The sequence below is a fragment of the Sporisorium graminicola genome, chromosome SGRAM_10 (genome assembly GCF_005498985.1).
Source record: "Sporisorium graminicola strain CBS 10092 chromosome SGRAM_10, whole genome shotgun sequence".
Lineage (NCBI taxonomy): Eukaryota > Fungi > Basidiomycota > Ustilaginomycetes > Ustilaginales > Ustilaginaceae > Sporisorium > Sporisorium graminicola.
In genome coordinates this window covers 302,274-314,880 of record NC_043720.1, presented here as the reverse complement: position 1 = coordinate 314,880, position 12,607 = coordinate 302,274, and the positions used below count along the sequence as shown (strand labels likewise).

At 56.1% G+C, this 12,607-nt stretch overlaps 4 protein-coding genes across 4 annotated transcripts; 2 read left to right on the top strand and 2 right to left on the bottom strand.

Moving 5' to 3' along the window:
- Nucleotides 1-658: 658 nt before the first annotated feature.
- EX895_001168 (uncharacterized protein) lies at nucleotides 659-2,044 on the top strand (the record flags this gene model as incomplete). The annotated part of the gene is made up of 2 exons (XM_029881768.1): nucleotides 659-673; nucleotides 764-2,044. 2 exons carry the CDS (start codon nucleotides 659-661, stop codon nucleotides 2,042-2,044), a joined length of 1,296 nt encoding a protein of 431 aa, XP_029741856.1.
- An 865-nt stretch (nucleotides 2,045-2,909) lies between these two features.
- Nucleotides 2,910-5,090, top strand: EX895_001167 (uncharacterized protein; the record flags this gene model as incomplete). Its single annotated transcript, XM_029881767.1, has 1 exon — nucleotides 2,910-5,090. One exon carries the CDS (start codon nucleotides 2,910-2,912, stop codon nucleotides 5,088-5,090), a length of 2,181 nt encoding a protein of 726 aa, XP_029741855.1.
- Nucleotides 5,091-5,775: 685 nt separating this feature from the next.
- On the bottom strand, nucleotides 5,776-7,337 carry EX895_001166 (uncharacterized protein; the record flags this gene model as incomplete). The annotated part of the gene is made up of 2 exons (XM_029881766.1): nucleotides 5,776-6,660; nucleotides 6,861-7,337. 2 exons carry the CDS (start codon nucleotides 7,335-7,337, stop codon nucleotides 5,776-5,778), a joined length of 1,362 nt encoding a protein of 453 aa, XP_029741854.1.
- Nucleotides 7,338-9,246: 1,909 nt separating this feature from the next.
- Nucleotides 9,247-12,504, bottom strand: EX895_001165 (uncharacterized protein; the record flags this gene model as incomplete). The annotated part of the gene is made up of 1 exon (XM_029881765.1): nucleotides 9,247-12,504. The coding sequence occupies one exon, from the start codon at nucleotides 12,502-12,504 to the stop codon at nucleotides 9,247-9,249; it is 3,258 nt and encodes a 1,085-aa protein (XP_029741853.1).
- Between the last annotated feature and the right edge of the window lie 103 nt (nucleotides 12,505-12,607).

Below are 12,607 nucleotides of genomic sequence, written 5' to 3'. Positions count from 1 at the left end.
CGAAGGATGTAACGGCTCGAAACGGCCGACACGACAACTACAAAACCAGCAGGGTGCAGAGCTTGCTTAAACATTTTTTCCGCTCTTCTCGTTCGCAGTTTGGTCCGAGCGCCAGCGACCTTCCAAAGCCAGCGTGAGGAGAGAACGTGTCACGCAGCGCGACATTCGACTAGAAACTCATTTGAATTGAACCAATTGAAATGCTCTTGTCCAAAGATTTTCTCACCTGCAGAAGGCGCTACTGGCAGAAGTTTTTCTTCCAGACCCTAGATCTGCACAGACGCGAGAAGGGGAAGAAGAGCACACAGGCAGAGAGTGGCGCATTAGGCTGGAAGAAGTAGAGAATTGAGAAGAAAAGCTTCATCTTTGAAATTTGTTTGTGACAGCAGCAGCTGAAGCAGCGCCACAGGAGCGGCGAACGTGCACCAGGAGAGAGAGAGGTGAAGCGAAGGACAAGGATGGTCTGTTCTCGAGATGCGCCAAATTTTCGCTGTTTCCAACACCTGATTTCTTCCTGAATCAGTGAGCGGCGGCAGCAAACAAGAGGATGGTGCTCTTCAAGACGGAGCTACCGTGCCACCATTGCCTTCCTTCCCAACCACATCCATTCTTCTCCCCATCCACCTTTCGTACATCCCCCCCTCATCTCTCATACACGATGCCTAACTACAAGGTATGTTACCACCGACGCTCGTACAGAAGGTTGACCCTATCGTTACGCTGACTTGACGCCCTCCTCCTTCTTTTGCCGCTGCTTCGCCAGGTCGCCGACATTTCACTCGCCGCTTTCGGCCGCAAGGAGATCGAGATCGCCGAGGGCGAGATGCCCGGTCTCATGGCTCTCCGCACCAAGTACGGTTCTGAGCAGCCCCTCAAGGGCGCCCGCATCGCTGGCTCGCTCCACATGACCATTCAGACCGCCGTCCTCATCGAGACCCTCGTTGCTCTCGGCGCCCAGGTCACCTGGGCCTCGTGCAACATCTTCTCCACCCAGGACCACGCCGCTGCCGCCATCGCCGCCACGGGTGTGCCCGTCTTCGCCTGGAAGGGCGAGACCGAGGAGGAGTACGACTGGTGCCTTGAGCAGACGCTCAGCGCCCACCCCGAGGGCCCCAACATGATCCTCGACGACGGTGGTGACCTCACCTGGCTCGTCCACGACAAGTTCCCCCAGCTGCTCGACCAGATCAAGGGTGTTTCTGAGGAGACTACCACCGGTGTCCACATCCTCTACTCTGCCATGAAGAAGGGTACCCTCAAGCTCCCCGCCATCAACGTTAACGACTCGGTCACCAAGTCCAAGTTCGACAACTACTACGGCTGCCGTGAGTCGCTCGTCGATGGTATCAAGCGTGCCACCGACGTCATGCTCGGCGGTAAGGTTGCCATTGTTGCCGGTTTCGGTGACGTCGGCAAGGGGTGCGCCGAGTCGCTCCGTGGCTACGGTTGCCGTGTCATCGTCACCGAGATCGACCCCATCAACGCCCTCCAGGCCTCGATGGCCGGCTACCAGGTCGACGTAATGGACGACGTTGCCTCGCAGGCCGACATCTTCGTCACCACCACCGGTTGCCGTGACATCATCACTGGCAAGCACTTTGAGGCCATGAAGGACGACGCCATCGTCTGCAACATTGGCCACTTCGACATTGAGATCGACGTTGCCTGGCTCAAGGCCAACGCTGCCAGCGTCAGCAACATCAAGCCCCAGGTGGACCGATACACGCTCAAGAACGGCAAGCGCATCATCCTGCTCGCCGAGGGCCGTTTGGTCAACCTCGGATGCGCCACCGGCCACCCTTCGTTCATCATGTCGGCTTCGTTCTGCAACCAGACCCTGGCCCAGATTGCCCTTTGGAACGACAAGGATGGCCAGTACAAGCGCGGTGAGGTGTACATGCTGCCCAAGGAGCTCGACGAGGAGGTCGCTCTTGCCCACCTTGGCCGCCTCAACGTCAAGCTGACCAAGCTGACCAATGTGCAGGCCGACTACCTCGACCTGCCCGTCGACGGTCCTTACAAGCGCGACACCTACCGCTACTAAGCGTCTCGCCTTGCTAGCGAGCGCGAAGTCCACGGTTGGGGATGTTGGTTCCTTTCGAATTGCTTTCTACTTCTCATCTTTCTTTCCAGTTCCGAGGTTTGCGTGCAATCATCTCTCTCTCTCTGCACGAGTCGTCTAGGCTCACTGTAACAGTACTCAACGGGCTAATCCACCAACACTCCCTCACATTCTTCTTTTATAAAAGTATATCAACTAGATCCAGCCTTTTCTCGGCATCAACACACTTCTCTCGCTCGACTCGCCTCAGCGGTCTTGTTTCTTTGGCGGCAGACGGTGCAGTCTAGGCAAAGGACCATCAACCCTAGTTTCGGTCTCGGCTCCCATTCATTTAGCTCACTCATGGTCGTGTCTGCAATGCATCTCATATTCCCCGACCTTCTCAACAAGGTCACACACAATATTCTCTCAGGTCGTCCGAACCGCAGTCTGCGCAGGTTACGTATTGTGAGACAGACAGGTGCAAGAGTTGCCGTATTGCCAGCCTCCGCGGATGCCATTGGATGGAAAGATCTGATCCAATGAGGAGCAAGAGTCCTCATTGTGCTTTGCAAGGTCGCAGGTCGGAAGTCAGCGCGCCGAGTTCTGTTCGGACGGACCGAAAAAACGAGAAGCAAAACAGTAGGACCGCAGCCGCGTAATTTGCTGAGAGGGGAATTCGCCGTGCTCAGCGGTGTGCCGGTGAATGCACCGCACCGACCAAGGTGGAAAATTGTCGAAGCCGAGACAGGGCCAACCGCCGCTTTCTCTTTTTCGGGGATTGTGTGAGCGCACAGTCGCACCTATGCTTTGCTGCTGCTGACCACAATAGCCTTCTCCTTTCCTCTCCAACCCGTCTTACATTTAGATGATAGCTGCTGCATCCACTAGGTCGCTCTTCTTCATCTCTTCCAAGGCGTCTTTTGCTCTCCGTTTCTCTTCGGCCTCTCTTATCGCTACAAGATTATCATCAGGCATACCTCGAGTGTTTGACCTCCACACGTCCACTTCTGGCGTCACTGTCACCAAGCTGTCGCCCACGCCCTTCCCCACGAACCACTCCTCGCTGCGAGGGACGCTACTTCAAGCTTCCGGGAACGGTGTAGCTCTTCGCTTTTCGGGACCTCAGCAACAATCGTTCGGTCTTCAACACCTCTCCGCTTCTCGATCGGCCTCCACTTCTGACTCTCCTGCAAACGACGACAACGAAATGGGTGCCATCGCAACAGGACGGGTCGACACCACTCAGCGGGTCCAGGCTCTTCGTGAGCTCATGTCCAAGCACGGCGTCGTCGCCTACGTCATCCCTTCCGGCGACGAGCACGCTTCCGAATACCCTGCCGAATCGGACCTTCGTAGAGGTTACATCACCGGCTTCACCGGCTCTGCCGGCTCTGCGGTCGTCACCACCGACAAGGCGCTTCTCTTCACCGATGGGCGCTACTTCCTCCAAGCCGGTAAGCAGCTCGAGCCTACCGTGTGGACGCTCATGAAGCAGGGAGAGCCCAGCGTGCCCACGTGGCAAGAGTACCTCTCCAAGAACCTCCCCGCCAACTCCAAGATTGGCATGGATGCTTCGCTCATCTCTGCAGACGATGCCAAGGACATCACCGCCGAGCTCACCAAGATCGGGTCCAGCCTTGTACCCATCCGCGAGAACCTCGTCGACCAGGTGTGGACCGACCGCCCGACGCGACCAGCCCAGCCCATTTTCGTGCTCAAGGAAGAGACTGCCGGCCGTTCTTCGTCGGACAAGATCCGCGAACTGCGAGACGAAATCAAGAAGAAGTCGGCTCGCGGCTTTGTGGCAAACATGCTCGACGAGGTCGCCTGGCTGTTCAACCTGCGTGGTACCGATGTTCCCTACAACCCCGTCTTCTTCTCCTTTGCGCTGGTGCTGGTCGACAAGGTCTTGCTCTACGTCAACGACAACCAGCTCACCGACGACGTCAAGAACAGCCTGAGTTCCGAAGTCACCCTTCGACCTTATGCAGAGTTCTACAATGACCTCCACAAAGTTGGTGCTGAGCTCGGCGAGGGAGACAAGATTCTTATCGGGAAGAGTGCGTCGTTGGCTGTGCAGGAGGCGCTTGGAGGCGCAGCCAAGGTGGAGATTGTTCGATCCATCGTCGGCGACCAGAAGTCGATCAAGAACGACATCGAGCTCGAAGGTTTCCGCCAGAGTCACATTCGCGACGGCGCCGCTTTGTGCCAGTACTTCGCCTGGCTCGAGGAGCAGCTGCATGCCGGCAACAAGGTGACCGAGTCCGAGGGAGCCGACAAGCTCAGCTCGTACCGCCAGTCACTCGAGCACTTCCGAGGCGAGAGTTTCACGACGATCTCGTCTACCGGTCCCAACGGTGCTATCATCCACTACAGCCCGGACCCGTCGAGCTGCCCTGCGATCGACGTAAACGAGCTGTACCTGTGCGACTCGGGTGCGCAGTTCACCGATGGTACCACCGACGTGACGCGCACGTGGCACTTTGGCAAGCCCGCGCCGGAACACGTCCGTGCGTTTACGCGCGTGTTGCAGGGCCACATTGCCATTGACCGCGCCATCTTCCCCAAGGGCACCACGGGGTATTTGCTAGACGTGCTCGCCCGCCGTGCGCTGTGGGAGGACGGCTTGGACTACCGCCACGGGACGGGCCACGGCGTCGGACACTTCCTCAACGTCCACGAGGGTCCTCAGGGCATCGGCACGCGCGCCGTGTTCAACGAGACCAGCTTGAAGGAGAACATGGTAGTGTCCAACGAGCCGGGTTACTACGAGGACGGCAAGTGGGGTATTCGTATCGAGAACCTCGTTATTGTGCGTCCCGCGAAGACGCCCAACAACTTTGGCAGCAAGGGCTACTTGACTTTTGAACACCTCACCATGTGCCCGATCCAGGTCTCGCTGATCGACGCTGATCTACTGACTAGGGAGGACAAGAAGTGGTTGAACGACTACCACGATGAGGTGCTAGCCAAAGTGGGTCCTAGGTTGCAGAAGGATGCTAGGGCGCTCGAGTGGTTGAAGAGGCAGTGTGCCGCTCGCGTTTGAGCTGGGCCGTGCTGATGCGAGACCAGGGCTCACCTCTCGCTGTTCACCTAGTTCAGCGCCATTCAATACAGACACTCACACCGTCGATCATGCACGTTTCCAACAGGCTGTGCGAGTCTTGTAGAGTTGTCGACTGAGCCTAACGTTGAAAACACTAATCATCGTGAAGCAGGCAGCCAATTTAAATCCTAAGGGCCTCATGTCGCGATTTTCTATTAAAAAAAAGAGAGTCCTACGGGGATTGAACCCGCGACCTGCAGAATACCACACCTTGTGAGAAGGTGCGAGCTTCAGAATTTAAGAACCGAAGTCTGCCGCTCTACTGCTGAGCTAAAGACCCTACATCTGCAAAGATAACAGTATAACGTTAATATATAACAACGCATTCTAGTGTGCATCTACTCACTTGTAGGTGCATGGGAATGCTTTCTGTTGTCAGATGAACTACAGAATGCAGGCACCTCGCAAAACATCTCAATGGCGTCTGGATGGTTGCTGCCTGCATGCGTACAAGAGGCTCACATTTGAGCTGATGCTGGGGGAACGTGATGGCTGTACATAGATAGCATTGGCTCAGAAGCTGTCGACAGCATGTGTTGCGCATCTCGCCACAAGTAGCGCTGGCACAGCGACTTGCCAGGTAATTGGGGGCTTGTAGTGGGGCTGGCCATGATCGAGTTGAAAGTTAGAGCTGCTGACCGTCTCCCTCAGGCGCGTCGTGGCCGCTAGACGTAGACTCGCCCCAGGAGTCGCCCAAACTTCTACTGCGTTGCAGCATCACTGGCGAAACCCAACCCCCCACTGTCCTGTTTCGCTGCTCTTCCACCGGCTCGCTCCTTGATTCGTAGCTGAACTCCATCGACACAGCGTCCTCAGACATAATGCAATCAATCGACCAACTGGGCTGCCTCTCAGTGCGCCTCAGGGTGCTCATTGCGTCTTCGGCATATTGTTGGTCCAGCAAGGTCGGTAGTGGTCGCGGGTGCAAGATTGCCCTCTGAGTCGATGATGTTACTGTGGGCAGCAGTGGGATGTTTTCAGTCCAGGCAGAGCTGAGTGCGGAGGAAACAGAAACTCCAACTGCGCCGTATGCTTCTTGGAGAGGTCTCGGTAGGGCGGGGATGTTGTGCCGTGCTAAGTGAGGCATGACAGTGAACCGCTCGCTGGCAGAGACCGAGCGGCTGGCTGGAGGCGTGTCTCCCCGGAGTTGGTCGTGGAAGCTCTCCTCGACTTCTTCGGTGTTTGACCTCCTGCGATGCGCCTCCTGGTAGAAGGTGGCACCCACCCGAATAGGTGTTGGTCTGATTAGCTGTGTCCCCTGCTGCGACGGGGGAGGCGCGATCCAGGCTGACGAATCTCCTCCATCGCGAGCTGGCTGTACCACTGTGCTCGCTGTGGCTTCCCATGTCGCGGCGGCGTCGAACCCCAGTGTCGTGCATGGTGCAGGATTCCTGCGCAGACCGTAGGGGATCGACATGCTGGCATACCGCGACTCGTGGCTCCTCGGCGCTGTGCGCGTCGGTCCCAACCTGCCCTCCTCTCCATATTGCGCCACGGGCAGAGAGGAAGACTGCGACGGCCCACAGCGCATCAGTTCCACCGGCGCATAGAGTCGCGCGCTGCTTTTCTTGTTCGAGAAAACACACAGGATGTTCTGCTTCGCACACCGCTCGCACGGTTGCTCGCCCGAACACTGACCCCAACACATCACCACCCACTCTTGGTCAGCGAATTTCTTCTTCCCCGGGCAAAGTCGTACGCGGGACTCACCTTCGCCTTCCGCTGCCGACAGAGGTCGCACGCATGCGTGGCACGAATTGCACGCGCGTCCGGCCTCACCTCCTCGAAATGCTGCTCCGCCAAGCGTTGTGTCGCTTCTATGTCCCTGCGCGTCTGCATCTCGAGCGCTTCTGCGCGCGCTTGGATCTCGCTCATGTTCAGCACAGCTACCGGCAGGGTGGGCGATGGCAGGTGCGTAGCGCTGCGAGGGGGAATAGTCGTTGGAGACGATTCTGTGCCGGTGCACATATGCTGAACGGCCGGCGATCGTGGTGGTGGCGTGGAATGTTCGAGAGAAGGTTGATGCGACGAGGCGACATCGTTGTCGAGAGAGCATGTCCGAGGCGAGAGGCCGGGCGAACATTCGGGCGGTGGAGAGGCTGCACTGCTGGGCGAAGCTGAATGGCTAACATCGGGTAGTGCGGGAGCCGGCGAGTTGGAAGCATCGGTCGTGTCATGGGGGAACATTTTCCGCTCTGAGCATCTCCAAGGATTGAACTGCCAAAGAACATCAAAGGCCGGTGATCCAAGCGGACGACACTACGAATCTCAGACGATAGAGGATGGTCTGCAAACCAGCAAACGGCGTCTCCTTGAGCACGTAAACGGATGCGCAGACAAGACCTTTTATACTTGCATGCGAGGCTCAACCTCTGCACAGCATTCAGGAAAGTGCGAGCGACAAACTGCGGATTGCGGCTATCCAGAGTTTCTGGAGAAGAGTAGCGAGACACCGGCTTCGGAAACGCCTACTCCCACCTTATCTGCATACAGGAAAAGCCATGGGTGTTCCTGCTGCTACTGACGTACAATGGGATCGGATTTGAAGGATAGACAATGGAGATTTCACACATGAATGTGTTGCAGTATCCGGATATGTGTCCGCATGTGGATCGTCTTTCTGGTTGTTTTTGGAGCTACCCACTCGAGCCACTGTGCCTATTGAGAGCCAAGAGGGCAATGTCGGATGTTCGGGTAGAGTGGTTGCGCTCACATGGTACGCTGGTATTGTACAGCGTCGTGCGGAGAAAGCGGGATCCCAAAAACTCAACATGCTATGGAGGTGATCTGAAGCCGGTTTCATCTGCGCTTCTGCTCTTGCGTCAGAGCCTTACTCTAAGATGAAGTGCAACACTTTCGAGAGGCGGTACAGCAAGCATAAATGTGTAAGCATCGTCTGCTCTAACGGCCTTCGCAGCTGCTCGCACAGGGCCAACGATGAGGCAGCTATGGCACAAGAGCCTGGTATTGTGCGCTATACCTTTCCCCTCGACCAGTAATCTTCTTGACAAGCTGTATGGCTTTTCACAATTGTGTGCATCGTGCGTCGGGCGGAGAGTGGGTCAAAAGTTGTACAACCCGATCCCGAACTGGCAGTGGAGCCAGAAGTCGCTCCTCGTCGCTGAGTCGCATCGTTCTGCATGCGCGTGGTGGGTGGGTGTAAGAACCGAATCAATCTTGTCTTCAAGCCATTGTCAGGCAAGTGCTGAGATGAACTCATTTCGTTGCAAGCAGGATGAACCTGCGCCTAATCAGATTTTTCCTTCGACTACTGTTCCCGCATGTGCACACGTCGATTCTTATCCGATGTGGTCAGGCTAAAGTGGCTCTTGGGGCAAAGTGAGAAACACATATCTGAAGGTTGTTTTCGTTGCAGCTGCCTGAACTCGATGTTAATAAGGCTATCTAAGAATGCGTGCTTTTGACGAGAGTCAACGATCGATGCGTAGCGACAATCTAGACCGAACATGAAACAGCAATCCGAAGGCGAACGAGCGCGCTGGAAGGGCGGGAAAACGGCTCGCCGTCGGTAAGTTCCACAACACAAGATCAAGGTTGACACGCACATCGATGCAGCTTTTCAGAGCCGACAAAAAAGTTCACATGGCTCACACAAGCGACAGTCGATCAATCGATACTGTACTTTCATCGCGCTTTGTGCCACTTGGGCTCGTTTGACGCTCTCTTCACCGGTTTCAGGATGCCGTGATCGCGGCAAAGACCAGCCGATCGTCGACGCATCTCACATTTCATTTCAAAAACGCAGTTCAGCAGTTCCGCCATGTCAACGGTCGAAGATCAGACAATCTACGTTCGGCAAACCAACCTCTAGCCTTCATTCGACGGAAATGTGGAGGTTGGCGAGAGGCACGTTGCAACCGACAAACGGTCCGGACTTGGATTGTCGTCATTCACACTGCCAGAGCGAGGAAGTGGATGTGCTGCCTCGTAATTCTCGATGACCTTGCTCGGCACGTTACCCTGTGCTCCTGCACATTTCGACTGTAGTCAACATCATTTTCATATTGTACAAAGAGACAGATGAGAAACAAAGGAGGTTTCTTGGCGACAGAACGGCGATTACACGTCGGAACGGCTAGCGCGGCCCAGTGTTGTGCGCAGCGCAGGAGAGCATGTGCAGATGCTTCATAAAGCGGTCGCTGTGCCTGAAAGCCGATTTATGCTGCTGTGTAAGACGTTGGAGCTCAGTGCGACATTCACGCGGCTCGGCCAAGTCCGCGAGAAGTGTCAAGCGCGCTTTTTCGACATGCACGTTGAACCCGTTCCGGCGCTGATGAAGCTCGTAAACACGCAGGCCGGACTCGAGGTCGCGGCAGCATCGACTGGCATCGATGATGGCTGCGACAACGGCCGGATGCAGAGTGACCCGGTGGATGTCGTCGTTTTCCGAGGCTGACCTGAAGGTATCGAGTGCCGAAGAATTGTGCTCGGATCCGTGAAGCGGGCCATCTGCTTTGAAGACCTGCTTGGAAGCATGTTCGAACAACGAGAGTGCTTTCTGCAGCCACTCTGTTCGCCCTGCTTGATCGGGAGCTGCAAAGCATGCGTGCAAGCTCGATGTGAGCTGCAGATTCCACGAGTCATCGTCAGGCTCAACGCCTAAATCCCTTAGCTCGTTGAAGAGCTCCTCTACGTGCAAACAGGTGGACTCGGTCGTGTCCCAGCTGACGTCGGGATCGCTACTGTCCGTCATTTCGGAAACTCGGAACGAAGTCGGCAAACCTGATAATGAAGCCCGAATGCATGCATTGTAGGCCATACGAACGTCCCGCAAACTCACGGCAGTTGGAGCCTGAGCCTGTGAGGCGTCCTTCGACTGTGCCATATTTATGAAGAGATGATGGGTCAAGCCCAGCCTAAACTCTTCGAACAGGCGCAGTACTTTTCGATGTAATTCACCGTCCTTGGCGGCCGGCGCCTTGCTGGAATGTTCGAGCGCGACGCTCATGAGCTTCAGAGTTGAAACAAGAATCCAGGTATCGCGTGAGCCTGATGCTGCGTGCTTGTCGACCTTGCCTCTTTGTGACAGATAGGTCGGAGACGTCAACTGGGAAACATTCACGACCAGCTCCATAGCGAGGTCAGGATAGCCAGCTTCGGCGAACGACACGACGAGACTGCGGGCGAGACGCGCAGGCAGCAAGCTTCGATCCACCTCGAGCTCGTGCAATACGCGTCGAACGACAGGGATGAGACCGGCTCTCAAGAGACTTCGAACAAACATGGCGTTGAGGCTGGACGGCATGACGTTACCGCTCGCGATCCAATCGAGGTGGAGCTGGACCGCAAAGACGGTCTTGGCAGAGAAGCGAAGGCTCTCGGCAAAGAACCAGGTGAAAGCGTCTCGGTCTGGTGCTGACAAGGGATGCAGAGCTGCGTACTGCAGAGAGCCTGCCTTCGGATCGAATGACCACAGCTCCCGGTCCGAATCACGCAGACGGATGGGCTGATAGAGGCGCTTGGAGAACGAGTAATCGCGAGTGCGCATGTGAAGACCAAGGAGGGTGGCCTGCGCAGGATAGCTCAAGCTGCCCTTGCTCAGATCTGGATCGCTGCCGAGTACCATGGTGGTGAATTGGCGGAGATACTGCTTGAGAGCCTGTTTGCTACCGTGTTCTTCGTTGCGGCGAGCAAGTTGAGCAGAGATCTTGGTATGACGAGATCTTGAGGGCCCTAGATCAGCCACGGCCGAAGGCAAGCAAGAAGCTAGGACGTTAACGACAGCCAAGTTGAGACGAGAGTCGAGGTCGACGCCGGCGGCATGCGCGGTTGTGTAGACTTTGAACGCCAGATGGAGGTCGGCCGACAGCCCCCTGTGCCTATCTAGAGAACTGCGCGCGTCTGAATCAAAGCTGGATGCCATCCGTTCTGCCAGCTTCTCCAAGACGACAGTGAAGAAATCGTGGTCAGGAATCTTGCGTGTAGATTGTGTCTCGGACTGGAAGTTGTTGCCTTGATGTGTAACTTGCAGGCCATCTACGATATGGAGAGCCGGCTGTAGGATGCCACGCTGGGCAAGGACTAGAGCGACACGTTCGGCGAAAGAGTCGAGAGATTCCTGTGAGATGGTCGGCTGGTCTGCAGAAATTTGCCATGGATGCCACTTTTGCTTGAGACTGAGACGATTGTCGGGCTGGTGCGTAGCAGAGCTGGCACCATGTGAATGGTCACTATCCAGTTCGAAAGGTAGCAGCCACCAGAGGGTGACGGAGTCCAAGGCTTGGAGGCATCTGTGAATGTTGGCCTTGGATGCAGAGATTTCATAGGACACAGTGAGTCGCAGAGCTCGAATGATAGGATCGTCCTCCTTGATGGTATTTGAAGTCGAATCGACGGGAGATGGAAGATGTTGAACAGCTTGGGTGGAGGTGTTGGCTTGTTTCGCCAATGCGGAAAGGAGCTGATCAAAGGGTCGCGGGTCGATGAAGGCATTGGCGCTGGGACAGGCTGCTGGCTTCACTACCAGTTCCAGGTGACGATAGGCAGCATCTGTAGCTCCGAGTCGGGACAAAGAGGCTGCGAGGCGCCCTCTGAGTTCAAAATCAATTGGCGACTGACCCGGTTCATGGCGAGCATCTACGTTGGCCGAAAGTGTCGAAAGGATCCCTGAGAGGCTATTGCGCCGGCGAGAGGGCCGGCGAGATTTGGATGCTGCGACTTGCTCTTCTTCGATGATAAGCAGATAGAGGAGTCTGAGGGAGAGTGCAGCGGGCAGTGTCGAAAGTCCGTCATGCTCATTCGCAGAGGTAATGGCACGGGAGGAGCTGCCAGGTTGATTGCGCAGTCGGTCGTGGCATAGGGATAGGATCCTATCGCAGACCTGACGAACAGCAGCACGGCTGTCGATGACGTTTGCTGGACTACTTCGGACTGGTATGCGACACTGCAAGGTGATAAGCAAGTCGATGACTGCTGTAGATAGGCTGTGACGGGACTTGCCGAGTTGTCTGTAAAGTTGCCAGGAGCGATCGGCGTCGAGCTGCTGAATCGCTGTGAAGAGTGCTTCTTGCACTTCATTCTGAGCATTAAGAACAATGTCGAGCAAAGGAGGCAGAAAACGCTCCAGCTTCAAGGGGTCGGGATGCCCGACGGACGAAGGAAACTCGGGCGGCGATGCGCTGAAGTACGATTCCGAGTGAAAGAGTGCTGTGGGAACTCTCGTAGCGGCGTTGGCTGATGAGGTCGAGCGCGGAGCCGGGCGTCGGCTTTGTCGATTTATGGAAAGACTGAGCTGGTGTGATGACAGCGTTGTGATGGTCGGGCCGTCCGTGATGAGCGAGTCTACTGCCCTGACTACACCCTTGTACAGCCGCCCTGCGCCTGAGCGCAGCATCGGTTCTAAGGCGTGACCAGCTGCGAGGAGCGCGAATGTGACGTTACGTGTGGAGAGTCACAGTACGCACAGCTAATGATCGCAGTCATGTGCTCTAGCAGAG